The 26,865-nt window shown below is 38.7% G+C and overlaps 1 protein-coding gene across 1 annotated transcript; it reads right to left on the bottom strand.

The window, feature by feature from the left end:
- Positions 1-1,041: 1,041 nt before the first annotated feature.
- On the bottom strand, positions 1,042-26,726 carry tasor2 (transcription activation suppressor family member 2). Its single transcript, XM_057356118.1, has 22 exons — positions 26,220-26,726; positions 23,299-23,447; positions 23,116-23,202; positions 22,950-23,022; positions 19,492-19,583; positions 19,224-19,361; positions 19,007-19,131; positions 18,894-18,907; positions 18,655-18,754; positions 18,399-18,493; positions 17,734-17,834; positions 17,575-17,647; positions 17,432-17,503; positions 15,203-17,344; positions 8,638-9,409; positions 7,752-8,172; positions 4,283-7,525; positions 4,076-4,198; positions 3,182-3,335; positions 2,969-3,074; positions 2,410-2,591; positions 1,042-1,445 (listed from the first exon to the last, which is right to left on the bottom strand). The coding sequence occupies exons 1-22, from the start codon at positions 26,248-26,250 to the stop codon at positions 1,348-1,350; spliced, it is 8,391 nt and encodes a 2,796-aa protein (XP_057212101.1). The 5' UTR covers positions 26,251-26,726; the 3' UTR covers positions 1,042-1,347.
- Positions 26,727-26,865: the final 139 nt, after the last annotated feature.

Raw genomic sequence — 26,865 nt, 5'->3', positions numbered from 1 at the left:
AGTTTTGAGCGGTTGTTATTTGAAAAATTTAACAACCCTTGGAATGTCGCGACTGACCAATCAGAATCAAGCATTCAAATGAGCCGTGTAATAAGCCATTCACAATGAAACAGAAAAAAGATTACATTTAGCAAATTATTAATACATGTATTAAACAAAACGAATACACTGTGCGAATTACTTTGATACATTGTGGAGGCCCCTTGAGTACATTGGAGATAGCCTACTCAGGTAAGCAGTAGTGTGCAAATGGTGCTCCGTTGGTACTAAAGTGCCCAAATTGTGCCAAGAATCCATGCATTCTTGTTGAAACATCTGTACCTTGCAGCAGAAATCGAGACTCAACAGACAACGTTGGATAAGAATATTTTAGCATCCACGATCCATCCATCGATCTATAAACAATTCTGTTCATTCTTTTTAGATTGATGCCTGTTGGTTATATACAGCCGCAGAAAAAAATAAAGAGCCCATTTCAAATCAGCATTTCTAGATGTATTGTGGCTATTCCAGTCCAGTGTCTGTTGAATTTTAACAACCTCAGGAGTGACAAAGTCCTCCAACAGCAATGTGAAAGACTGACAGCATGACATGACACATAAAAACTGTGAGGTATCACATGAGAATAACTTTTGAACTTTTCCTAAATACATGTACAAATATTACTGTTGTATTGCTTAAAAGTGAATATGAACTTGTTTTCTTTGCAGTATTTGAGGTCTGAAAGAATACAGAGCATCTTTTGTTATTTTCACCCGTTTCTCCAGTTCTCATTTTCTGCAAATAAATGCAAATACGAACATTTGAAATTTGGGAGAAATATTGTTAGTAGTTCACAGAATTAAACAAAAATGATAATTTTATGATTGAAAATCAGAAAAACGGTTTCTGAAGTGGTCTCTTAACTTTTTCCGCAGCTGTATTACGACTATGTCAGTTGCATTATGACTTGTATATTTGTTTTGTGTTTCTAAGCTTTAATAGATAAACGGTAAGTCTTTACTCAAAAAATGCTTAAATAATCGATATTGGATAATGAACAACCATACAAAATCAACTCATTTATTAGAGTTTCAGTCAATGTGATCTATAAAAAAACATCAAGTCAGGTTAAAACATATTAAAACATTTCTATGACCAACATTTGAACATGCTTTTCAGCAAAACAATTTAAACTGATGTGACCTCTTACTGGAAAGCTTACAAACTGTTTATAAACAAATACACAACAGATCAATTAAGATATTTATATATGATCAATAAATTATTACTATTAACAAGTGTACTTACCAATTGTAAACAACGATTTTGTTAAAAACAAAACATTTTCAGGAAAAAACTACAACTTTATGAAACATAACAAGTGTCTTCTGAAAGAATACGGGAGAATGTGTAAATGTCCATGGTTAAAATCCCATTTTCTTCAAAAGCGTCAGACGACGTGTCTGAAAAGTAAAAAAAAAAGCAAAAGGTTAAACAACAGATGTTGATATGGGGTGTTTTTGCTTACTTCTCTAATTTAAATAATACAATGAATAGTGTAGGGATACATACAGCCCAAGCAACAAATACCCTTTTGGGGACAATAAAGTAGGTTTCAGTTGAAATGATAATAGGGTGTAGGGTGTTATCTTGTGCAATTTGGGGTTCCACCAAACGCGAATTAAGTGTTTGGCACGAGTAAATTACATACAAAGTTAAGGCAAAGACTTCATTTTTGCGGCAATCGAAACCGCCCAAATCGGGCGGTGCGATTGCCGCGAACACGCGTCAATCTTGTCTTCCGCAAAGGTTGAAAATATTTGTCAGATCGCGTCACTCATGCGAAAATAACGAACTTTTCCCACGATTAATGCTAGGTTCACACCAAACGCGAACAATCGCGTTCCACGCTCTTTATTACTGGCGGGAAAAGTTTGTTACTTTCGCGTGAGGGACACGATCTGACAAATATTTTCAACCTTCGTGGGTTAAATGCCACCACATCCGAACGCCAGAGGGCGCTCTCGAGCAGAAACTCAAAACATGGGCCACAGAAGAAGTACCATTTACACGCGTAGTTCCAGAAAATGCCAATGGGCATATTCTATCGCTGTTCTTCAAACCTTTTAGAGTATTTTCATGATAATAAAGTATACTTATAATGATGATGTTTGACGAGTTGTTGCCTTTTCAAATGCACGTTATAAACGACTCAATCTCATAGTCATTTTAGATCGAGCAGTACTTCCTACTGATCAAAGAGCCATAGTTCACGGAAGAGCTGTGCATAAAACACAGAAACGAAGCCTTTGCGATTTCAGAATCGCCCTAGACAGGTATAATTGGCATGAATCGCGATATATCGTCCCAGCCATTTTGACTGAAGTCGTAGTTTGCTCATGGACTTCTAAAAACCAAAACTCTCACCTGTAATAAACACAGGAAACCGAACTGACTCGTTTTGAATCTGGAGATTGGTCAGACAAAAGAGGTAGTCTGGCTGGCCCTGTGATGTGACGTCACATTCATGATAGGGCAAGATTTCGACAATGCCAGCCTCTTGACAGAAATCTATGATGCGCTGTTTTTTACTTGCCTCTTGACTAGACCTGCAAAAGAGATTATATGACTCATATATGTGTGTACAAGACTAAATGTGTTCTATTGTACTGATGTCTTTTGATTAAATAGTATGTACAAATCTTTGAAGTACTAAGAATACTGTGAGTTAGATGTTGGTCTGAACATAGTTCTGATAAAATGTCGACCTTGATGGTGAAGCCAAGAGGTGCATAGTTTCTAAAACATCTTGGTTATGCTCCCTTATTATCATGTTTGTGTTCCACAGACAAAAATGGTTTAGAACAGAATGAGGGTGTTTAAATGACATTTTTTAAAATAACATTTTTATCTTAAATCCACCGACTGAGTAGTAAAGCAGATGACTTTTATGTCATCGCATATGTTGTTTTAGCTGTGATCTTACCTCGCGCTTTCCCGAAGTTTGCGGCTGTCTTTATAGTGCAGAAACCATTTCCATTTTCCTTTCTTGTCCAGTTCTTCCAGGATCCCTACAACTTTTTTCATGTTGTCTTCAAATAAATTTGACAACAAACACAATGAAATTTTTATAATGCACAATTCTCCTTCTGGAATACAACAATTTTTTGTAGTTACATACTATAGTGCTTGACAGTACCTAGAGTAAGTGTGTCAAGAGCCAGTTCATCACACACTATAAAGCCGCCGTTAGCAAAAAGCTCATGGTGAGTAAAGTTCACCACGTCATCTGGTCGATCAATGCCAGCAAACAGGACATTAGACGACTTCTTCAGTTCCAGCAAATAAGGCACCTGGTTGAACAAAAAAACTAGTTATTTTGAGGTCAACACTTGAAGATTACAGAGGTGTATCTTAAAGGCAGGACAGGTGACCCTGTCCAGAAATTTTTTTTGTCATGCTGGTTGGAAATCTCTTAACATCCTGATAGCAATCAAGAAGTATAGTGGTTGATAATATTTTTATAATTATATATCGTCTGTGAAAGGCGTAGGACCAAATAACATATGCCCAATCAAAACGTTCTGGCCGAACGGTCTGGCCGACTGGTCATGTGTACATTTTCAGCCAATGTATTTAGCATTTTAGGGAGATTGGCGGACAATCAGCAACAATCAAACTTTCCTACGCGACTTTACGATACATTCTAGCAGGCTAAAATTAGCACCTTTCCAAATCAACCACCTCACCTTTAAGAATCAAGGGATTACTCAAAATTATTTTCTGTGGTAATTGACAGCATGCCACAAGCAGATAGCTTAGCCAAAAATGAAAATTCTGCTTTATCTTATTCAATCTCATGTTTTTCTAAACCTGCATGACTGTTTTTCCATGGAACACAAATAGAGATCTTGCGCAGATGTTATCGAGGTTTCATCCTCAGTAGGCTTTCACTTTTATTACATGTTTGTAAAACAAGTGCAGGTCTATAAGAAAATGAAGGCGAGTAAATGACAGAATTTTAATTTTCAGGTCAACTACTTCCTTAACTTCTGCTAAAAGCGAAAAACACACAAAAAAAGCATCCATGTACCTCGCCTATGTGTTCTGCTATATCTTCATTCCTCAATACAATGAGAAGAGGGGTTTGACTGCTGTCACTGAGGTCAAACTCGTCCGGCTCAACAGGTATGTGACCCTCCATCAGCAACAGATTCTACAAATCGCAAAACAGCTTAATTCGTTGCTTTGAACCACTTCATTAAACTTCACAAAAAGCATGCAATAAAAACACTCTTACCCTGGTTTCTTTGAAGAAGGTGTCTGCTGACGTAATAAGGATGTAGAACCTATACTTAACTTTGCATTTTTGCTTCACAGTAAAACTGAGATTGTCATGCAGATTGTCAAACGCATCTTTTCTGAGATTCCCAGAGAATCCAGGCTGTTGGCTGTCTTGATCCCATTTCTTTTTCATCGCCTCGGTTTGTCGAGGAACAGTCCTGTCAGTCCAGACGTCATTCATCCAGGACTCGTGTTCCGTCGTTTCACTGCCAGTTTCATAGAAACGTTTTCGTTTTCTCTTTCTTCCTTTCCTATCTGACAAGTCCACTTTGATCTTCAACTCTGTGAGTGACGGTTTCTCTACATCATTTGAGCTCTCTACATTTACATTTGAATACCGAACGGTCATTGGAAAAGTACCGTGTTCAGTATCTGACCTACGGCGAAGTGAACGGAGAGAACTTCTACCTTCCTTGAGAATACAATCGAGTCGTTCAGAGAAGATGAGGTATTCTAGATCAAGAGCAGATTGGATCAAGTCAACCTTGTTTTGTCGGTCTTGGCAGTTGTTCGACGAGTCTTCAGGCTTGGTGGTCATTCTGTTTGAGTCTACAGCTGGTTTCACGGCAGGGGAATTGTTGAATGTAACTCTGCTCCCTTTCTTATCCAAAACGGTGACGATGGATGAGGGTGGGATGTCGAATTTGTTTCTCTCTTCACTATCACTATCATCCCAGGTCGACACTCTTCTGAAATACCTGCGCCAGTCAAATCTCTGTCTGCCTTTTTTACTGTCTGAAAGGGAATTAACCGTTACTGTCCGGGTTGGCTTTGTTGTGCGATATGACGTTTTTCTATTGCTGTAGTCTACAGTACAACTCAATGAATCTTCCTCATTCCACTCAGTGCTTTGACACGCTGTGAATTTGTCAGTTCTGGACCTCTTTTCTGGAATTTGCTCCAGCTCCAGATTGTCTGTGGCATTATGGGGAACGTAAGTCATCTTTGTTCGACATCTGACACGATCACCTCTCCTGTTTGCATCATCCAAAGCAGATTCTGATTTGTAATTCTTTTTCGTCCAACAAAAATGACCCATTTCTGTCATTTTCGCTTTATAGGAATCCTCTGGATTGTACACTGGATAACTGAAATCATCTTCATCAAACTGATAATACTCATCAAAATGATGACTATCTGATCCATCTGTTTCATGGTAAGACCATGGTAAATGTTCATCGGATGGATGATAAGATCTGTGCGTTTCGTCTACATCGTAGTCTCTGTATGAAAGTTCAGAGTCGTGTTGAGATGCGCTCTCTGTGATGACAGCCTGCTCGTCTTTTTGTTGGGAAACGGGACAGAGTTTATCCTTAAACCGGATGTCTGGCTTCTCTCCGGGTGACTTATATGTGCTCTTCCTCCACCCTGGCTCTTCAGAGGGGGTTTCTTCACATTGTTCTACAAAGTCAGAGAATGACATTTTGGTGTGAACGTGGGAACGAGGGCTTACAGATGAGCGCTCGGTGATGTCATGATCAATGTTGTTTGAAGCCTCTTTCAAATCATTGAAATTTTCGCTTACTTCAGGATCATATGAAACTTCGTCTTGAGTGGGTGTACAACACGTACTGTTGATCTTACAGTTTAACTTTATCTTCAAAGGTTGAGGAGCAACCGTTTCTTCACAGGTGGTAGTAGTGCTATTTGGGGATGATGCGCATATTTTGGGAGATTGGTATTTCTGGTGTGTATCTTGAGCTTCGTCTTCACAAGAATATGATATTTGACTGTCATTATCTTTTTCTACATCATCTTCCTTATGTTCTTGACTTACTTCTAATTTGTTGGCTTCAGTATCGTGTGTTGGTTTTGGTTCACTCTCACACAACTCGTGTGCTTCTTGTACTTCAATGTTCTGCTCAAGGGTCACGTTTTCACTTCCGCTTTGCATTACGTCAACAGTATCGTTGTTAGAAGCTGAGGTGGTTTTCTCTTCAACAGACATTAGCTGACAAGATGAAGTCACATCACCTGAATGTGAAACGTCCTCAATTTCATCATGAGCATCATCTCCAGGGTTTGCCTCCTCCGGCTGCTCAGTTTGTGTTTCACTCTTTTCCATCCTGACATCAGAATTTACAGTCTCTGAAACAAATGATTTAACACTAGGGATATTTAGTTCATGAGCATCTATCGCTGCATTGGCATCAGATTCATCATCACTGATTTCCATATCAACATAGTCTGTATTGTCCATTAGATCCACAGCTAACTCATCGGGATGTTCGGCTGCTGATGTGAATGTTTTTCTTTCAGAGTCACTGCCATACTGTTCATTCCTTTCCTCTGACTTACTCTGACCTTCTTGCATTTCATCCTCAACTGCACATCTTTCGGCTGTCTCCTCCACTGGCTCTTCAGTGTCGGTCTCTTGAACAGAACTTGGTGATGCGTTGACCACATTTGGGTCATCTTCTCTAGCATTAATGGTCTCATTTTGCTCTTCAACTAATTCATGTTTCAGCTCATCAACATGACTGTCACATTTATCTGTGTGATCGTGTAGATCTGCATGATGGATCTCATGCTCTGTTACACTGGACTCATCTTGGCTCAAACTTTTAAATGTCACGTTTTCTTCTTCCACAATGGTCATACCTTCATCCTGACTGTCTTCATCTGTCTGACTGTCTTCTTTACTGCGTTTTGTTTCAGATACACTTTCTTTCTGTAGTGAAGCAGGCGATCTAGCCGCATTTGTAGGCTCTAAGGTCTTGTCAACATTTTCACCTCCTACAGACACTGGGCCATCCTGGGTTCCTTGTCCCTTATAACATGCATTACTCTCTGCATTCTTAGACATATCTTTTTCTTTTTGCACTACAGCCACTGCATTCCCAGTTTTATCTTTTAAGCACAGATCAAAACTTTTTCTATTTAAAACCAAACCATAACATTTGGAGAATGCTGACGGTTTAATTACTTGATGAAAGACACCAATGTCTTTGGGAGAAAGAGAAGCCGTTTTCATGGGTGTGACATTTTTGTAAATATGTGCAACTTTCTGTACACGCATTTGCGGCTGCATGCTTATTCTAATATGTGATGCCTGCTCACACAATCGACTGTACGCGCTGTTTCCTTCTAAGAGCTGAGTGTATGAGCAATCAGCAATGATGTCATTTTCATCATCAATGCAATTGTCTTTGTCAGACGCCACATTTTCAACCAGTATGTCCACAGCTGATCTATGATCCTGTAAATCAAAAACAAATAAATCTGTTCAACACAAACTGTTTAATGTCAACATAATAACTGACACAATTGCATAAACGTAAATGTTATGGATGTCATGCAAAAAGTACAGTAAAATAAGGCTAAAATATTGTACATAAAACTTTAACTTGCAACTTTATTAATTTCTGGAAAAAACTACCGTTTAGGTCATATAAATATACTAAGTATGAGATAAAGGGAATTACCATGAATGCTGTAACTTTTGGACTGGAGGGGCCCGAGGGTGAATTCTTTTGTGCTATTTCTTGAGATCCTACTCCTGGATGTAACACCGTATCATCTCCTTTGCTTTGTTGCAAACCCAAATGGAGATTCACAGGCTCACAGTTTTTCACAGAAAGATCCAGAATCCCTGAATGCAGATGCAAGGCCTTGGGCGAGTCCTCTTCCAGGTTTAAATTGACATTTAGCGATGACACAGGAGTCTGCATCAGATCTACATCCTGTTTATCTTTGCCGTCCACGTTGTCTTTCTCCTTCGACAGCGCGGCACTATTTTCAAGGTGAAATAACCTGGAGGCGGATTTACTATAGAAAAGACCAATCCACATGTGGAAAATGAGATGGACCTCCTCAGGGGTGCCTTCGATGTCAAAGTTCCATTTGCTTTAAAATTAGAAATAGGAAAATGTGGTTAACGCATGTGGTTTGAGAAGCGTTTCTGAAAGCCTATTTATGCGTTTTGGCCCCGACCACAATAACTGTTACAGAAAGTGCAAACCTCTGCTTCAGCATAATTTACGTATGTGATCAAGTTACCAAATACCCACTAATGTTGGGTAGAATGACAGAAGATAAAAGCGTATCCATTTTGGTATTTATATTAGTGAAATAGAAAATTCAATGAACGATGTTGGTTTATGTTGGTAAACAAGACCAAAGATACATGACAGAAAAACAAAGGATAGAAGAACCACATGCTAAATCTTATTCATGAAAGTCATAGAGAAAGTTCATATATTCTTAATGATGCATAAACCGTATCTTGTAAGAAAAGCTGTATATTGTGTAAATTAGTAAATTTTTGACAATAAAATAGGACAAATAATTAAAACAGGATACACTACTTACCCATGAAGTGCTCGCATAACAGTTTTGTCTAAACTGTCATTGGTGAACTTGCTGTCGTATTTAAACTTGTACGTTTCTCTCCAAATCCTCATCACTTGAATCGATCCTTTCTTTTCAAATACATGTCTATTCTGGAAAATATTTGACCTTCGCAGTTTCGTCTTGGAGTTAGACGCCAAAGCCCCATTTGGAGGAATCATACTTTTCCATTCCGTTTCGACACCTTCTTTCTGACTAAATGGGATGGCAGTATCCACGGGCAGGTTCAGATGTAGTCCAGTCTCCAAGGACAGAGAAGATTCTACAGATGGAGAGCACACCTGTGGGCACGTACCTGACAAACCTGACAGCAGAGAGGTGGGCTGTGAGTAAGAATGCTCTTTTGATATTTCCAAAAGCAATTCCCCAGTCACCATGAGACCCTCTGGGAAAGGAGACCTGGGAGGTAATTTAAACCTGGTGGATGGACACTGCAGAAGAGCGTGAAGGACAGACTCTGGAGAGCCACCGGCCTTGACTCCAACAGGTGTCTCTGGGCCAGGTTTGGCCGCTAAATCTATTAACATTTTATTGTTACTTGCACCGAGGGCCAAATCAGCAAGTAAACTCAGAGCATCTGAGGGCAGAGTCGCACTCACTGTCAGTTTTTCTGTACTGCCTTTGGCATGGGAGCTAATTCTGCCCACCCCTTCCCCAATAAGCGAGGACGTGAGTTGCTCGTCGGCTTGTTTAAATATTTTGAAAGGGACTGATGTGCGAAAATTGGGGGGCCCTGTAAGGAAAAGACAAGATAATAAAGCATAAAACATCAACAGTGAAAATACAGGGCACATAATTGGTCAAATGTATGAAGATACACAAAAAGAGGAAGTACAGAGTGAAAGATGCCTTAAGAGGAGGAAAAAGGAAGATAGGTAGCACCCCAGGTCAATTTTAATACACCAGCATAAAATTATACTTTATGGTCCATAGCAACACGATTATAGTGGCCAAAAGAATTTGCCGTAACAATATTATCGCGATATCGACTGAAAAGATTTTCACCAGAAATAAATGATGCTATCAGCAGGGTTCTTACACCTTTTACAAAGTCAAATTACAGGACTTTTCCAGTTCTTTCCATGTGTGTTTTCATGCTTTTCCAGTATACTGTACATACTTATTCACAAAAAGTGATGATATTGTGCTAAAAAAAGATCCTAAAATGACATTCCCAACTTAAATTGTTGACTGTCTGGCAAATTAAATAGGCCTACATTTTGCATGCTTCCCAAAAATTGACTACCATTTGCAAGAGCTTGCAGGGCCTGAATTTTATTTTTTAACAAGTGTATCATTTTCACGTCATGTTTAAATAGCAAATGCATTTCTGGTGTGAAAACGAGGGGCGCTATTTTAATGATCTATGCGCATGTTCTAAAGCGCAAGTAGGCGTGTCCGAATCCACTTTTGCTAGTTTAAGGACGGAAAACGGTCAGTGCGCCAGGTGCATGGTCTAAAAGGGTTGTCCCTATTCTCTTAATGAGTCACGGGTGTGTTTTGGGCAAAACGTGCAGGTAACCAATCAGAGCCTCATCTCCCATTCCCTTTAAGAGCCAGTTGCGCTCGCTGCATGGCGGATTTGCTATTTACACGGCAGAATTTGCAGGAGCAAAGACTGGACGCTTCTCAAGAGGTTAAAGCGCGCGAGCAGACCATCTACAGGACAAGCCGGATTTTTTATCTTTATGTACTTTATAATTATAATCTTTTACATTGCAATCCATTTATTTTTAATATTTGGCATGTTTGTGTGCTGCTGCGCGTCCCTACAGGCACATATTACTAACTCAGAAAAAGCTTTATTGCCAAGTATGTTTGCACATACAAGGAATTTGTTTTGGTGACTGGAGCATCCAGTACACAGAAACAGCAACAACAGTACACAGAGACCATAACACAATAGAATGCAATGGAGCCAATGTGACTGTCCCACTTCAGGTCCTGAGAGATGGTGGTGCCCAGGAACCTGAATGACTCCACTGCTGTCGCAGTGCTGTCCATGATGGTGAAAGGGGGGAGTGCAGGGGTGTTTCTCCTGAAGTCCACAATCGTCTCTACTGTTTTAAGCGTGTTCAGCTCCAAGTTGTTATGACTGCACCAGACAGCCAGCTGCGAAAACCTCCTGTCTGTACGCAGACTCATCACCATCCTGGATGAGGCCAATGAGTGTGGTGTCGTCTGCGAACTTCAGAAGTCTGACAGAAGGGTCCTGGGCAGTGCAGTCATTTGTGTACAGGGAGAAGAGCAGTGGGGAGAGAACGCACCCCTGGGGGGCGCCAGTGCTGATTGTGCGGGTGCTGGATGTGAGTTTCCCCATTCTCACTAACTGCTGCCTGTCTGTCAGAAAGCTGGTGATCCTTTGACAGATAGAGCCAGGAACAGATAGCTGGGTTAACTTTGTCTGGAGCAGTGATGGGATGATGGTGTTGAAAGCAGAACTGAAGTCCACAAACAGGATCCTCACATAGGTCCCTGGTTTATCCAGATGTTTCAGGACAAAATGCAGCCCCATGTTAACTGCATCCTCAACTGATCTGTTTGCTCTGTAGGCAAACGGCAGGGGGTCCAGTAAAGGTTCTGTGATGTCCTTCAGATAGGCTAGTACCAGTCTCTCGAATGACTTCATGACCGCAGATGTGAGAGTGACGGGTCTGTAGTCATTCAGTCCTGTGATTTTGGGTTTCTTTGGGATGGGGATTATGGTGGAGCGCTTGAAACAGGAAGGAACTGTGCACAGCTCCAGTGATCTGTTGAAGCTCTGTGAGAAGGTGAAGGCCAGTTAACTCGCTCTTTAAATAACCAAAAACATACTGCGTTCAGTTGCTCTTGCAAATTCCGCCATGTAAATATGTAAATTCCGCAATGGTACCAGCGCAACTGGCTCTTAAAGGGAATGGGAGATGATACTCTGATTGGTTTACTGCACGTTATGCCCAAAAAATACATGAGCCCTTAAGAGAATAGGGACAACACTCTTGGATCATTCACCGCATCTGGTCTATAATTTACAGGTATCACGCATCGGACGCATACATTTTGCATGCACAAGCTCAAGTTCAAAGTCCTACTTCTGATGCAGGATGGGTCAGTAATTAAGTTTATTTTTATTCTGTTTTAGTTGAAAAACTTGGCTTTTGAACGTTAATCATGAATAGGCTCTCTAGGCCTATCCCGTTGGCAAATCCGTTTTAGTTTTCTTGTACCTGTTATTTGTGGTAAAATCAAATAACAATACTTTTTCTCCCTTACGAAAATTAACCATGGTAAAATGACAAAACGTCAAATCAATGGAAAACAATACTTTAATAACGAAAATATTTTATATAATAATAACTCGCTGGGAATAGGCTACTTAGCACAGTGGGTGAGCACATGCCCTTTGGGTCCGTCCATTGGCTACTGTGCTGCCATTTTCAACTACAACTCTCTGGGTTCCCAAACTGCGCACTCGGAAACACTTGACTAAAATTGACATGACTAAAAATGACACTTGTTCATTGATTCACGCGCTAATTGTGCTTGGATAATGGATGCGTCAGCAGTGCTTTTATAGCGCGTTTGTACGCGTTTTTATCCTTTTACAGATGCGCCACCATTTATAGCGTTCACAAATAACAGATATATGAGTCATTGCATTGGTTTTTTTGATGATTTTGAATGTGTAAAATGTCGACCTGTTGAGACTATGCAACAGTAATCAAGTACTGCAGGAGCAGAATGTTTATATAAAGAATACGGAATGCGTTTGCCTGACAAAAAGTTTAACATTTTTTTAAACTTTAATGTAAATTGAATCAATAATAATAATCGCAATTACAATATTATGGGAAATAATATAAACAATAATGGTCGCCATAATCGTGCAGCCCTACTATAAGGTACATTAATATTGCAATGAAACGTATTTGGAGAAAGAAAACACTGAAAGGGAACGAATGTGTTTTCCCCGTGTTAAAAATTGATGAGACAGATTACCTGTCGGTGGGTCCTGAACTGAAAACATTTGGAGCCTGTGGTTAGCAAGATTTATAAAGTATGTAGGGGAAACAGATGCAAAATTTAAAATTCTTATTTTCACTTTTTATTACTTCGGTCATCTATATTGCCGAATAACGTAGTCTATTTTCACTTTTTATTACTTCGGTTATCTAGTCTACTTTTTAAAAAAAGATTAAAAAAATTAAAAAGAACAAATATATAATAATATATTGCCTAATATTATTTGAGATGAGTTTTGCATCACTTTGTTAGGCCTAATCCTGCAATAGACTGAGTGTGCTGAGTGTTTGTTACATGTGACTTATATTTTAAAGAATTTGTATATGCCGCTCGGTAACAGGGCTCAACGAAAAACATAGAAGGCCAGCGCTGATATTAGAATTCGTTTTAACCATCAATTGTATTTCCTTTCAATCCTCCCATGTTGTCTGTTCCATATGAAGAATTCAGATGCAAAACCCTCTAAATCCGTCAGATGACTTTTCATTTAAACAAGCATTTTTTTATCAGGCTCCTTCATTTAAATTTACTTGTCATTTTTTGGATGATCTATTGACAGAAATGCAATATAACATACATTACTATGTCTTCAGAGGTGTATAAAGAGCTTACACAATGAAGCTTTGTTTTCATTACCTTAGAATGAGCTATTTCTATCTACATACACTGCGGGTCCCATTGCATGTAATTCACCATGTTCTGTCAGCTGTCGTAGTGTATAGAACGGGAGGGGTGGAGTGAGCAGTTGGTTGCAATTCGCAACCTTGCCGCTAGATTTCACTGACTCGACCTTTAACATCATAATCTCGTTTTTGACGGAGGTTGTTTTTAAACGGTTTTGCATCTGAACTCTTCGTATGTAGCCGCCGCCATGTGCGCAGAATCAGAGCGGCAAGCGAAGCTCGAGTAGAATGTTTTTAATGCGTACGGCAAACGCAATTAGGACTTTTCAGTTATTTTATCTAAAAAGTGATCTGCACATACAGATTTGATATGAAATTAAACAATTAAAATGTCAAGCAGTTTCAAGCCCTTTATCCCGAATCCAAGCATTTTTTAAACCTTGAAAACACCACATTAAAAATCAATCATTATTCAGGATTTCCAGCATCCGTACGGACCCTGTACCAGTTACATTTGTCTTTAATTTTGTTTGGTCCGTGAATCACCCTTAAAATATGAGTGTAGGTAGGCAAAGAGAGAAAGAGTTTATAGACGCCTTTACTGTTAGTAAACGTTGTGACGCGTTTTTGTGGGCAGAGCTTAGCTGGAGGCAGAAAGATCCCACTGACCGCATTTCTAATGCTAGGTAGCACATTTTGTTTGCTTGCTTTTTGACAATGACTAGAAAAAATCAGATTAAGTTTTAACATTCAAGGTCACTCACTGTCTAGGACCGCGATTGTTTTTGAAAAAGTTAACTTTAACGCCATGAACCTGACCGACCTGTATGCGCTCACTCAATGGATCCAGGGACGAACTGAAAGGATTACCTCCAGTTAAGTGGCCTGACATCTACACCTATTACACCTATTACACCTACCAAACAGAGAAACCAAGCGTGTATAGTAAAGATAACCTGAGAGCATATAAATCTAAAGATGCCTGCGTGTAGTACTAATGGTGGCAAACGTTAGCAAATGCATTTACTTGAACACAAACCTGATACATAACATGAGCATTCTCACTGTTCCCTCTCCCTTTATACTAATGCACTTGTGACAACTAAAGAAAAAGAGATGACAAACAGTTTCCTTTATGTTTAGTTTCTGGCCGATAGTTACTAGTTGTATAACTAACAAAGTTAGCGAGCATACCCTATGAGTTCAAAAGCTAACGCTAACTTGCGTGAAAAATATCATTGTTCCCCAGTTTCTGATTTAGGCATACGTGAGATATTTTTAGACACATACCCAAATCATAATCCACACCAACAAAAGACAGTAGCTTTTTAATCTTAAGTGTTATGAAGTGAAATGCGAGCATTTTTGATGATCGTTTCGGTTCAGTCCGCTAGTTTTATTGTGTTTAACTACAGCTGTCATCCGTGTTTTTGTTAGGCAGTGGCAGCAGGTATGTGTTAAAATATCAAATTGGAGACTGTATTCTGTCGATTGTGGCGCTAATCTGTGCTGGTTTGTATTGGCCACCTCCAGTTTTCCCTTTGTTTTGCCTCCAGCTAGAGCCGTGACGTAAGCGTGACGTCGGCGAGAAAGGCGTCTATAAAGCAAATCTTTAACTGAGCGCTGAATTGTTTACAATATTACGATACGTGTAGAATTAGCACTATATCATCACAGTGATGTTTGGTATCGCGGTTATTGCCAATGCTGATATATCGTCACATGATTAATAAAGGGAATGAAATGAGTCATTTATCTTTCACAAATTTATACATCGAACCCCACTGAATGTCATTACCCAAACATGCTTTTGGGGAATTATGAAAACATTCATTTTAATGAATATATCAATTTAAGAATTAAGAAAAAGAATACTAAAATGAATATAAAACCGTTCTTACCATTTTCGTTTGAGGCCTTGGGAATAAGACCTTTCCACGCCACAGGTAGGATTGTCATTGGCTCTTGGCTTCCATGTGAAAATAAGAAATGCTGTTCCTCATTACTTACAGATTGTAATCCTTTGTCTTTCAATTGTTTTTTACTGTCATTATCCATGATGTTTTTAGACCTTTCTTTTTTGGACTCCTGCTCTGGTTGAGATATTCCATCCCCACCGGAGGAAGGAGATTTAGACAGTTTTCCCCTTCTGAGCAACGTCTTCAGTTTACTTATAGATATTGCACTGTAGACAGGACGTTTTTCTTTCTTTTTGGTTTTCTCAGGAGAGGCGACTTTAGGGAAAGTGGACGTGGATTGGTCGGAAACTCTGGGAGGACTTGTGGTTTCATCTGCTTGAGCAGTAATGGTATGATCTTGGTTGGGGTCCTGGAGGCTTTCAGCCTCATTCAATGCAGACGTTGTGGGCTGTTGACTTTTGTCTATTTCTGATGGGCTAATTTTGTTATGTTTGCCCACAGTTGTTATTGGTTGAACTATCTGAACCGTTAGCTTGTCTTTTGAAGGACTCTCAGACGTGACTTGACCTTCATTGACCACTGGAACTTTAGAGGGAGATACTTCACTACTTTCAACTATTTGTGTGGATTTGTTCTCCACAGGAGAAATCACTTCTGCATTTGTGTCAATGCTTGTCTCAACACACATGTTGGATGACTCTACATCTCCATCTGAACCATGAGGGACAAAGACTCTACCACATGTTGTAATTATGTTCTTGAGACCGTATCGATCTTTCAAGCAAAATCCTTCTATCTTCCTCTTGGGTCCCCTAGAGAAATTCTCCTCACTTATCGAGTCATTACTGCAGGTCTTTATTGCATCCGACCTCAAACAACGTTTCAGATTGCCATCGGTATTCCACAATCGTTTGCGCCTTGGCAAAGACCGCCAGTCTAGTTTCTTGGGACTCCCTGGGTCAATTTTCTCATCATGGTCATGTATAGATTCAGCTGGCATGCTTGTGGAGACCGCTGTGCTTTCCAAAGGGGCTTCTTCTTTTCTGGTCGCACTCAAGTTTCGACTCACACCCCTTCGCCTGTGTCCCCTGCCCCTGCTGCTTGAATGGGGTCTCTGATTAATGTCATTAGCAGTCGGAGAGTCCGACTTGGGTTTTTCTTTTCTGTCCATCATGGATTCAGTGGAGTTTGCTGGTAAAATGAGCGCCAAACTTGAGGTAGGTAAAGTAAGCTCTTTTTGAACTTCTTTTTTAATTCGCAAAGCCTTCCAATGCATTTTGCGCTTCCTACCACTACGCTTTGGACGAGACCTCCAATCTACTTTGTTATCAGTCATTGTGTTCTCAGGATGTATATTATCCTCTAACCCACCGCTTACTGCAGTACCACCTTCTTCCTTTGTGGTTAAACCTACAGCCGTGGCATTACATCCTTGAAATTTTTTAGCATCAGTGCCAACACTTACACAGTTCTCTGTAGACACGTCACCTAACTTAGGTGACACGGTAGACGTTGGATACTCAGGATCACTGTTTGCTAACGTAACTACTGCAGTTCTCATTGTTCCAAGCCCCTCTTGCAAAGCAGGCTGAGGCTGCTCTGCAGACAAATTCTTATCTTTTTCATTCTTTTCAAGTGCCATGCCAGAGGTACTCTGACCATCACCGAAGGCCTCTGCTTGCTTCGTTACCTCCATGGCGCCCACCTGCTCAGGCGATGAAATATAGTAGTAGACATCATCATCTTGTTCATCGCCATGCTGTTGTCGTCCAGCAGCCAGTAACTCCAATGCCCTGACTACTGGAACCGTAAAGCCACATGGCTCCTCAAAATAAGACTTCAGTCTTGTTCCAGTCTCCTGTGACCATTTAGGAGAAATCAAAGTAAAACCACTAGGCATATCATATTGGTCTGGAAACATACTCGCTTCCCTGGTGGGAGCATCTAACAGTCCTGGCTGTATAAGAGTGGCATAGTTTTGCATATGCTTCTCTAAAGTAGTATGCAGGGCCCCCTGCTGGTTTGGAGGACATTTTCCCATCTCTGTTTCTGCATAGTTAATCGCCGGGATGGCTTGGATTATATCTGCTGACACAGTGTTCTTTGGCAGTGCACACTTGGTATCTAAATGTAGAAAGAGATGTTGATTAGACACATGGAGAATGCATATCAAAAGACACTTTTAAATAATTCAATTATATTCTTTGCTACCTCTTGGTACAGTTCTGGAGTCTGGGAAAATAAACATGCCTTGAAGCACAGCTGCTTTTCCGGATCTCGCATCTACAACAACAAGATATCCATAGTTTCTGTTTCAGTAAAAAAACCAGCATCAGGACAGGGCAATGTCTTACCTTCATAAGAGAAGAGGTGTGAAGAATGTAACAGTATGAGGAATCCAGAATCATCAAGTGGTATAACAAGAGCCTGGTTAAATAAAAACACGCAATACATAAGATTTTGTAGGTTTATTAACTTGGTTGCTGAGAAATACTGGCGACTATCATAGTTACCATGTCTTTTTCCTTCAGCTCCTGGGTTATTTGAGCAAGGTCATTTTTAGCCTTCGAAGACACAACGTCATACACATTGAAACATCTGCCATCTATACAAACTATGGAAATATGGAGAAAAGCAAATTACAGGATGTAGACAGAGTACCCATTTACATTCACATTTTTGCACTAATATTGGAAACATAGGGTCAGATTTATTAAACAGGACAAAATAGCACTAGAGCGCAATTTCAAAAAGGGCCGATAGGAGTGGAAATTTCCAAGGTGATTTACTAACAAGGTGTACATTAAAAAACATAGGCTCATTATCTCATTCCCATAATAACCAACGCAATCTACCAAGAGCAGTGCAGATTAGTGCAGGCTTTAAGACATGCTTTTTTGGGGGCGTTGAATAAAGCCGCAAATACCAGTACAATGACAAGCGCAACCCTTAGACAATCACGTTGCGTGATTCATTTAAATACTCTCCCCGCATAAAGTTTGCGTTGGAAGAGGAAACTCCTACAAATGCATATGCAATAAGGTCAGTCGCAAAAACAGCAGTGTCCACGCCTTTTCAGTGCAAATTTTCACTGCGTGTCTTGAGTAAATACAAACAGTAGTTTTTATGCCAAAAGAGGTGTTTGTGTAGTGTTTATTGAAAAATCTATTTTACACACCTTCACCAACAAGGCAAGTTTCAAAAATTTCCCGGGGTAAAGTCCTTTTCAGTTCAGACACACCAATTGCACGGTCAATTTTAACCATCTTGGGGCTGAAAAATAAGTACCGTCAAGAATTTAGGACGACGCAGAGAACAGAGAGACTGGCACACAAATATTATTCTTCAATATCCTGCAGCCATAACGTAAAATTGAAAGTATAGTATCCATAGTATAAGTTTAGCCTAAAGTATTTTCTGTGTCTGACACATACAGTTTTGCTGGGAACCAGGCTCCACTGACAGACTGAAGACCAACGTCATAAACAGTTGATTCAATCTTCAACTGTCCGATCCATGGTTTGTAACGAAACACTACAGTGAAAGAAGCAATATAAAGTCTTAACATAAAAGCAATAAACACAATTTGACTGAAAAAAAAACATCTCATAGTTACTTACTAAGTTAGTGGCTTTACTAAAAAGACAGAAACAATACAATCAAAAACGCTTACCTTTTTTAACTTGGCTTGAAAAGAAAGAACAAAAAAATTTAGTTGTCAAAATCACCACCATTATTCCTTAATAAAACAATCACTATAATAACTATGAAAAAGTAAATAACTACCTCTGTTCCTCCAACCCTGAGTTGGCAGCAGTCTCCCCATATGAGAATGCCACAATAGCTAACGGACAAGTTTGTCTTGGACACGATTCTATTTTACCGCTTCCAACAAGTTCATACAAGTAGTACTGCAATGCAAAGCAACAGAGTTAGATCAGCAGTTTAATCTGAGTAAGAAAGGAAGGAAGGAAGCCCTCTCTGCGTCTGTGAGATATCTCACCTGTGTTCGCTCATAAGCCAAGAAAGAACTAGTAGTTGAAGTCACAGCGCCTAGCTGCTCCGATACATGGCAGTCGAACCCGGGAGTCGGAGGAGTGAAATTCTGGGTGTAGTTATCAGTAACCTCTTTAACTCTGCCCTGATTTCACAAAGTAAAATTTACAATTCAATATGTGCATATGGCAAGAGAGAAGAATGTAAAACATTAAAAACAGAAAACTTACAAACACTAATAGAAGAAAACCGTTTAAATTGGTTTATGTCTGTACCTTTGTTAGCTTCACAAGGACTATATAGCCAGTCTTGCCATTATACCAACGCTTCAGATCGAGGCAATCAGAGTATTTTGAAATGTAGACACCTAATTTAAGAATTAATATCAGAAAGACAACACAATAGTCATTGCAACAAAGAACAGAAACCATTTCACTCACTGCAGAAACACAACTCTAAATATTGCCATGTTACACAAATGTCCAAAAACTGTATTCAACACATATTTCCTTCGCAAGTCTCACCTTACATCATCAGTTCCAAAGTGTTACGTAACAAACCACATACTAAAACTGTTCAAATCAGCTGCAAAAAAAGAACCCTATTATAAAACACAGTGTTTATCTTCTGAAATTATGCTCGGTTGAAGCTTTTGGTGAGATGTGTTTTTCGTATCCAACACAGGCATAAAAAAACAGACTGTTAAAAGCTGGATAGACCAGTTCTTCTGAATTTTTTAAGAAACACGCCTCAGGTCAAAACGGAGTTTTCAAGAAGACCTGTTCACTGGGAAAGCGCTAATATTTAGCACTTCTAATAAAAGATGTTTCAAGTCAATATTTTATGTAAATGATCGCAGTTCTTGTGCGGTACCAAGAACCAGCTGGGTTAAGTGTCAGTGAATTGAGACTCTTTTATTTAAGGGAACTGGGAAGTCAGTAGCTAAGATATCAGGGGATTTCTGGAGATTAAAAAACAGCCAAGCAACTGCCAGATGAACGGGAATAACAACAGACAGCTTTCTTCAAGTTTTACAGAACTTCATCCACATTTTGTGACTTAATCCGGCCAAGAATTCCCAATTTAAGACCAAAATACTTATTTGTTTTCTATTATAATTAGCATGTGTGGACAGTCAAAAATAATATAAATCTGTTTATGTAACTTAAAGTAAAATTACTAATGTTCAGATCTGTATTGTCTCGACTTCATTTCAAGGACTTTTGGGCAGTAAATTTCCATTCCCTGTGTTTATTACAAGAACACTGCTTGAATCTGTTCCTGGTTTGAGCAAATTAGACAAGAGCCAAAAATGTAAAAGTCATGCTGAGCATTTTATTTTTCCAAAAAGCTCTGATCAAACAAATTCTGGGTATCTTTCAACTAACCTGAAAAACGTACAAAGATTGTACTCAACCCAGCACCTACTGTAGGAAACGCTTATTCATTTACAGACTAAATGATAAAAACACAATGTGCCCAGACGGAGCGTAAAACTAGCCAATTAGATTGGAACTAGTGGTTTCAACAAGTGCCAAATCCCGCCGTTCTTTGAGTACAATTAGGGCTGTCACGATTATTAAATAATCGTCTCATTGCGATTGTTTGACCTCATCGCGATGGTTTCAGATCATCGCAATTATTGCACATCTCTATAGAAGACACTAGGGGGAGCTGTAGTGCATCTGCAAACTTAAATAATATTAAATTGTACTGCAGGTAATTTGTATGTTTTAGTTTTTTTTAAGCAAATCTCAGTGTGAAAACCAGTCTACCAAAATTTCACTAACACAAGTAAAATTTTATTGTAGTCTTGCAAGTGAGAAAAAAACAGACTAGAAGCTTTTCTATGACTGATAGTATTTACTTAATTTACAAGTATTTGGCGGTTGTATTATTGACAGGTAAAAGCCTAAACCTTAAATATATGATGACCCAATTTTTTCAGATGTATTTCCAAGAAAAAACATAGTCTTGTATTCAGAACAATATGTTTGTTTCAGTCGCTGAATCAAAAATGTATGAGAATTAAATGTCAAAGCTCAAAAACAGACAATTAATCGTCATAATCGCAATGATTTATTAGACAATNAATTTACAAGTATTTGGCGGTTGTATTATTGACAGGTAAAAGCCTAAACCTTAAATATATGATGACCCAATTTTTTCAGATGTATTTCCAAGAAAAAACATAGTCTTGTATTCAGAACAATATGTTTGTTTCAGTCGCTGAATCAAAAATGTATGAGAATTAAATGTCAAAGCTCAAAAACAGACAATTAATCGTCATAATCGCAATGATTTATTAGACAATTAATCGTCAGTCAAATTTCATAACCGTGACAGCCCTAAGTACAATATGTACAGTACACAGTTCTACTTGACAAAAGAAACTTTGTCCAAAAAAGATACATCTGAAATTTACAATGGATCTCACTCCTCTGAGCAAGCAGAAGTGGTTACAACCACATACACTTAAGAGGGATAGTTCACCCTCAAGTTGTTCCAAACCTGTATAAATTTAGTTGTTCTACTGAACACAAAGAAACATATTGGAAAAGTGTTTGTGAGGAAAAAACTACTAAGCTAGTCACCAGAACTGTTTCATTTCCCACATTCCTCAAAAATGTATAGAGGTTTTGTAAATAATTACAGATTTTTTATTTTCAGGAGAACTATACCTTTAACAGCTGCATCACACTTTAAAATATTCTTGAAGATTATTCATGTGAACCTCTAACAATTATCTGCGAAGACCTGCTGTAAACCGCTTAGTTTTAATCTCAAAATAAAAGCTGATAAGGATTCAGCTACAGTAAGATTAAAAAACACTGACTTTTATTTAGCTGCTTTTAGTTACACTGAACTTCTGCTTCACAACAGCATAGCAGAACCATTTTAGGTGTACATCTGAAGAACCTTTCTGTTTCACAAAAGGTAGTTTGTAGTGGGGGTTCTTTGGACTGTAAAAACAAAATGGTTCTTTAAAGAAAGTTTGACTGAAAGGTTCTTTGCGGAACCAAAAATAGTTCTGTGGCATTGCTGTGAAGTACGTTATGTAGTTCCTTTATTTTGACGAGTGTATATTTTGTGGTGTCTGTCTTCGGTTTTATTTCTGCTATTAATTCTGTGTTCTGCACCCACATTCTATTGTGCCTTTCCTATCTGACATTCTCATGTAACTTTACTTAAACAAACTTCAATGTAAAATTCATTCTCAGATGCTCTAGTGGTGGGACATTGTAATGGCTACCTTCGCTTTCTCTTTCTATATGTGATTTACAGTATGTCAGTACAATATACAGCTGAACTTTCACTTTTCATTCATAAGTGAAGAAATCCAACTCGGAAACAGCATTAAGCATAAAATATTCCTTTTACCTACCTCATATAAATGTTATTTCAAAGGCAATTATATCAACCTAAACATATTTTGTTATATTGTTTCTACGTAGTAATTAGTATTACAAATGAATAAGTGTAAAAGTATCGCAAATCAGTGATTCTATTAGTAAAACTGAAACCAAAAGGTGTGCATTACCTTCATAGTAAGACAGACATTGGATCAACCCAATGAAAATCTGTGCCATTGACTGTGATAGTAACACATTTCATTTCTTGAAGTTTCGTTATCTTATTAACTCATATATTAAACAGAGAATCTGAGGCATTTATCTAAAAACACAAGGTTGGAGATATAATAACCCCACATACAATGGTAAAGGTTCTTTACCTTTCGAGGAGTCTCCAAGAGTAGTGCACTTTGGTTGTCCAACCAGTAAGCCTGTTTCCCCAACTTTCTTGGCCTGTGAAAATAAAACAAAACATTGTGACTGTGTCCGACTACTTGGCAGTTTTTTTAAACAAGCTGTCTGCGTAAAAAGTGTTGCATTTTGTACCTTGTCTATGTCATCAAAAAGCAAAAAGCCATACGACTCCTCAAGTTCCTGTTCAGAATATCCCTTCTCAGCACGAAAGGCAGCATACTATGGGAATAAAAACATTTATAATATTACACATAAGAAATTTACAAGACGTACAGCACTAAGTTCAGAATGGACATTATGTAGATCTGAACTCACCCGTTTTTGTAAAGCAGCATTCTTGATCAAAATGGCAGATTTGTATGTAAAACACTCCTTGGACTCTTTATACAAATAGTTGTTTTGAAGTGGAGCTAGAATGTTCTCATTAAAGGTTACGGAGCCTGGAAGCACAGGCTCTAGAAGAGCTGGTAAGAAAGGACACATAAAAAATTTGTGTTATGCTTATTTGTGTTAACACACTTTTTCCGAGCTAATGTTGAATCAACCAAAGGTCAACTTATTACACACATACATAATCTTTAAAAATAATATAAAATCACATAATAAAAATCTTTGCAAACTAAGATTTACTCATAATATAAACATAATGCTCAAGTAAAAAGCTATATTCTAACTGAGTATACCCAAAAATAAAAATTCAGTCATCATTAATATACCCTTATGGCTTTTCTTCTGTGGGACACAAAAGAAGATATTCTGAGATGTTTCACTGGTTCTGTCAATTCAATGGAAGTCAATATGGGACAATTTTGTGTGGTTCTTCAAAATATCTTGTTTTGTGTTCTGGAAGAAGATAGAAAGTCTTACGGGTTTGAAATGACAAAATGATTTTACATGTAAAAAAGCTTTATACATGAGCATTATATTTTTATGAGAGTATCTAATTCTTCTAATACCTATCTGAAAACACAGATGATCTGAAACAACAAACACACATTTTTCTCTGAATGGCTAGATCTATGGTCAGTAAAAACAAGATCTGTTTGTGCACACAATGGCAGGGTTTTTCCTGGCTCAAAATGAGGCTGAGGTGGTGCCATCCTGATCTTGTGAAGTGAAAGTGACCTATTAGTCAGATATGGTGACCCATACCCGAAATGTGACCTCTGCATTTAACCCATCCAGAGAGTAGTGAACACACGCACAGCAAGTGGTGAACACGCGTACACCCGGAGCAGTGGGCAGCTATCACTGCAGCGCCCGGGGAAAACACACACGTAGGCCTACCGTACCTTTAAGTGGCTTAACCAAAGTGACTTTGAGTTTGACATATTAAAAGTTCTAATAAAATTAGATAAAAATGACAATTATTAAGTTATATAAAACACTACTTTTATTCAACCAAACAGAAATGTTTTTTTAATCAAATAAAGTTTTTTTTATCATTTCAACTAACTTTTCAGCCCACAATAGCCAACTGAATTAACCAGTCTTTCTAAATGAGCAAAGCTCATTCACATCTTGCATTCTCTGTGGTTCACTTTAAATGATTCAAGGGTCTCTTATATTCGCTAGTGACTGAAAAGTTCAATAGTTTAAATTAATCGGTTCAAATGAGTCATTCTTGTGCGAGTCGTTCTGAACGCAATGTGCGTTCATACTGGCGAACTCGCTGTGTACAGTATACGCTGATTCAACGATCCAACTGCACAGCTAAAGACATTATAATGATGTACGTCATGTTAATTTAATAAATTTCAAGAAATTAAATGTACTTGGATGCAAAACAAACAGCCGTGAAACACAGGCTGGCTCTTGTTCTGCAACTCTTTTTAGCGCCTTAGGGTACTGATAACGAAACAGCGCCTCCACTGTGGCGTAATGTCGCAACTGCAGTTACAAATGACAGTCTGTTAAATGCACGCAGCATTTCTTGTGAAGACTCGCAACATAATTTTGGCGAGAGCCTGAGGCGGCACGACATTTGACGGAGGCGGCCGCCTCCAATTTCTCTATGCAGGAAAAACCCAGCAATGGGTTCTGTCAAAAAGCAACAGTGTCAAAAAACTGGCTTTACAACTTTTCCTCTAATACCAAGTCTACAAAGGTAGGGCTCTTGCGAAATCTTTCTGCTAAAAAGTTTTATTGCGCAACACTTTTACTAATTATTATCCTTACTAATATTCAAGTTATAAATTCAATTCAATTCAATTCAATTTTATTTATATAGCGCTTTTCACAATGTGCATTGTTCCAAAGCAGCTTTACAGGAGCAAATAAGAAAAACACAGAAAGGTAAAACAGCACAGTGCATTGTGTTTATAGACCAAGCAAGATCATTATAATAAATAATATCTAATAAATAAATGAATAAATAAATAAATAAATGCAGTCTCCCGGTGAGCAAGCCAACACTGCACTGCTGTGGCGAGGAAAAACCTATATGTCATGCAGTCAACAGTCTTCTACACATGATGTATGTTGTGGGTTAATGCTAAAAACTACACGTGTCCTATGGCGTGACATAGCCAAACTTTAGAAAACAAACTGATAATAACTAATAACTGAAAATTGTATTGTATTACTAATTATATTTAACATGTAAAATAGCATAAGAGAGATTTGTCTTCAATTTCTCTACATTTTTGCTGTCACACCATTGGACACATGGATGGTATGCTTGTCAACTAAAGTCTACATACATATGAGATGGACCAAGATTTGTATATGAACACCATTATTGACTATTCTTAAAATCTACAAACATGCATTGCACCCATTAAAGTTTACGACTTATTTATGTCTAAATACGTCATAATCTAAGCAAAACAAAAACAAGACATTTACAAACAGAGACAGCAAACATCTACAAAACGATGATGGACCCCAACAAGTCAAGTCTGAAGATGTTTTGCGTGTTTTGTGTGAACTGAATCGTTGTGAATAGTATCAAAAAACGGTTTAGAGTTAAGAGCAAGCAAACAAACCAGTACCAGTGTCCAGGCTACCAAAATGGCACAGTATTGCTACAATGGTGTAAACATATTTCATAAACGCATGAAATATGTAACCTAAAAATGACCAACAACAATTTCGCTGGTTGTCAACACAAAAAGGATGACTACAGTGGACTTAAACCACACACGCCACAATACAAACAACATTAAATACGCTAGCGCAAGTAAAACAACTTCACAGACACAAAACCAATCGTCATTTCAGCGAACTCAAGTCACCTTCTTTGGATTGTGTAGTCGCATTATCCATGAAGACGAGCCATGTGTCCGTGGTTTGTGCTTTGATGTTGCTATATTAGATATTTCTGGTCCACGGCTCACGATATTTCATTAACGCAAATAAACAAGATTTGTGAAAATAGTCAAGAAACGCGTATTTAAAGCTGTACGGGTATGTTTTTAACTCGACGACTGGTCCCCCGTGAACTGCGTTTTTCGGGACTTAGTGTACTGTGTGTGTGACTGTGTTGCAACCAGGAAGAGAATCCACATAAAGACAGCCAAAGGTTGGGCTGTGGAAACGAGGGACTGAGAGCGAATCGGTTTCCGTTTTGAAACGGATAAGAATTATCACAGCAATTCGGATTCATTCGACAGCGCGCTGCCTGTTTAACGGACAACGTCTTCGGAGAGCCAGGGCTGCGCGAGCGAGAAACCGAAAAAGAAACAGAAAGTCAAAAGTTAGGGCGTCCATTTTGCGTCGAGCTGCAGTTACGCTATACGCCGCTGGTGGGCGCCGCCTAGTCGTTTTGTAATGAAACGGAATTGACCTCAGAAAAATCTTGTTAGTATTTAAAAGTAAAATGTATGCGTATATATCCGTTATTGACAGACGGAAACATCGCTAGTATCTAGGTAAAAAACG

Source organism: Triplophysa rosa, linkage group LG17, assembly GCF_024868665.1.
Source record: "Triplophysa rosa linkage group LG17, Trosa_1v2, whole genome shotgun sequence".
Lineage (NCBI taxonomy): Eukaryota > Metazoa > Chordata > Actinopteri > Cypriniformes > Nemacheilidae > Triplophysa > Triplophysa rosa.
Note: the sequence above shows the minus strand (reverse complement) of the source record. Positions and strands in the feature narration are given on the sequence as shown.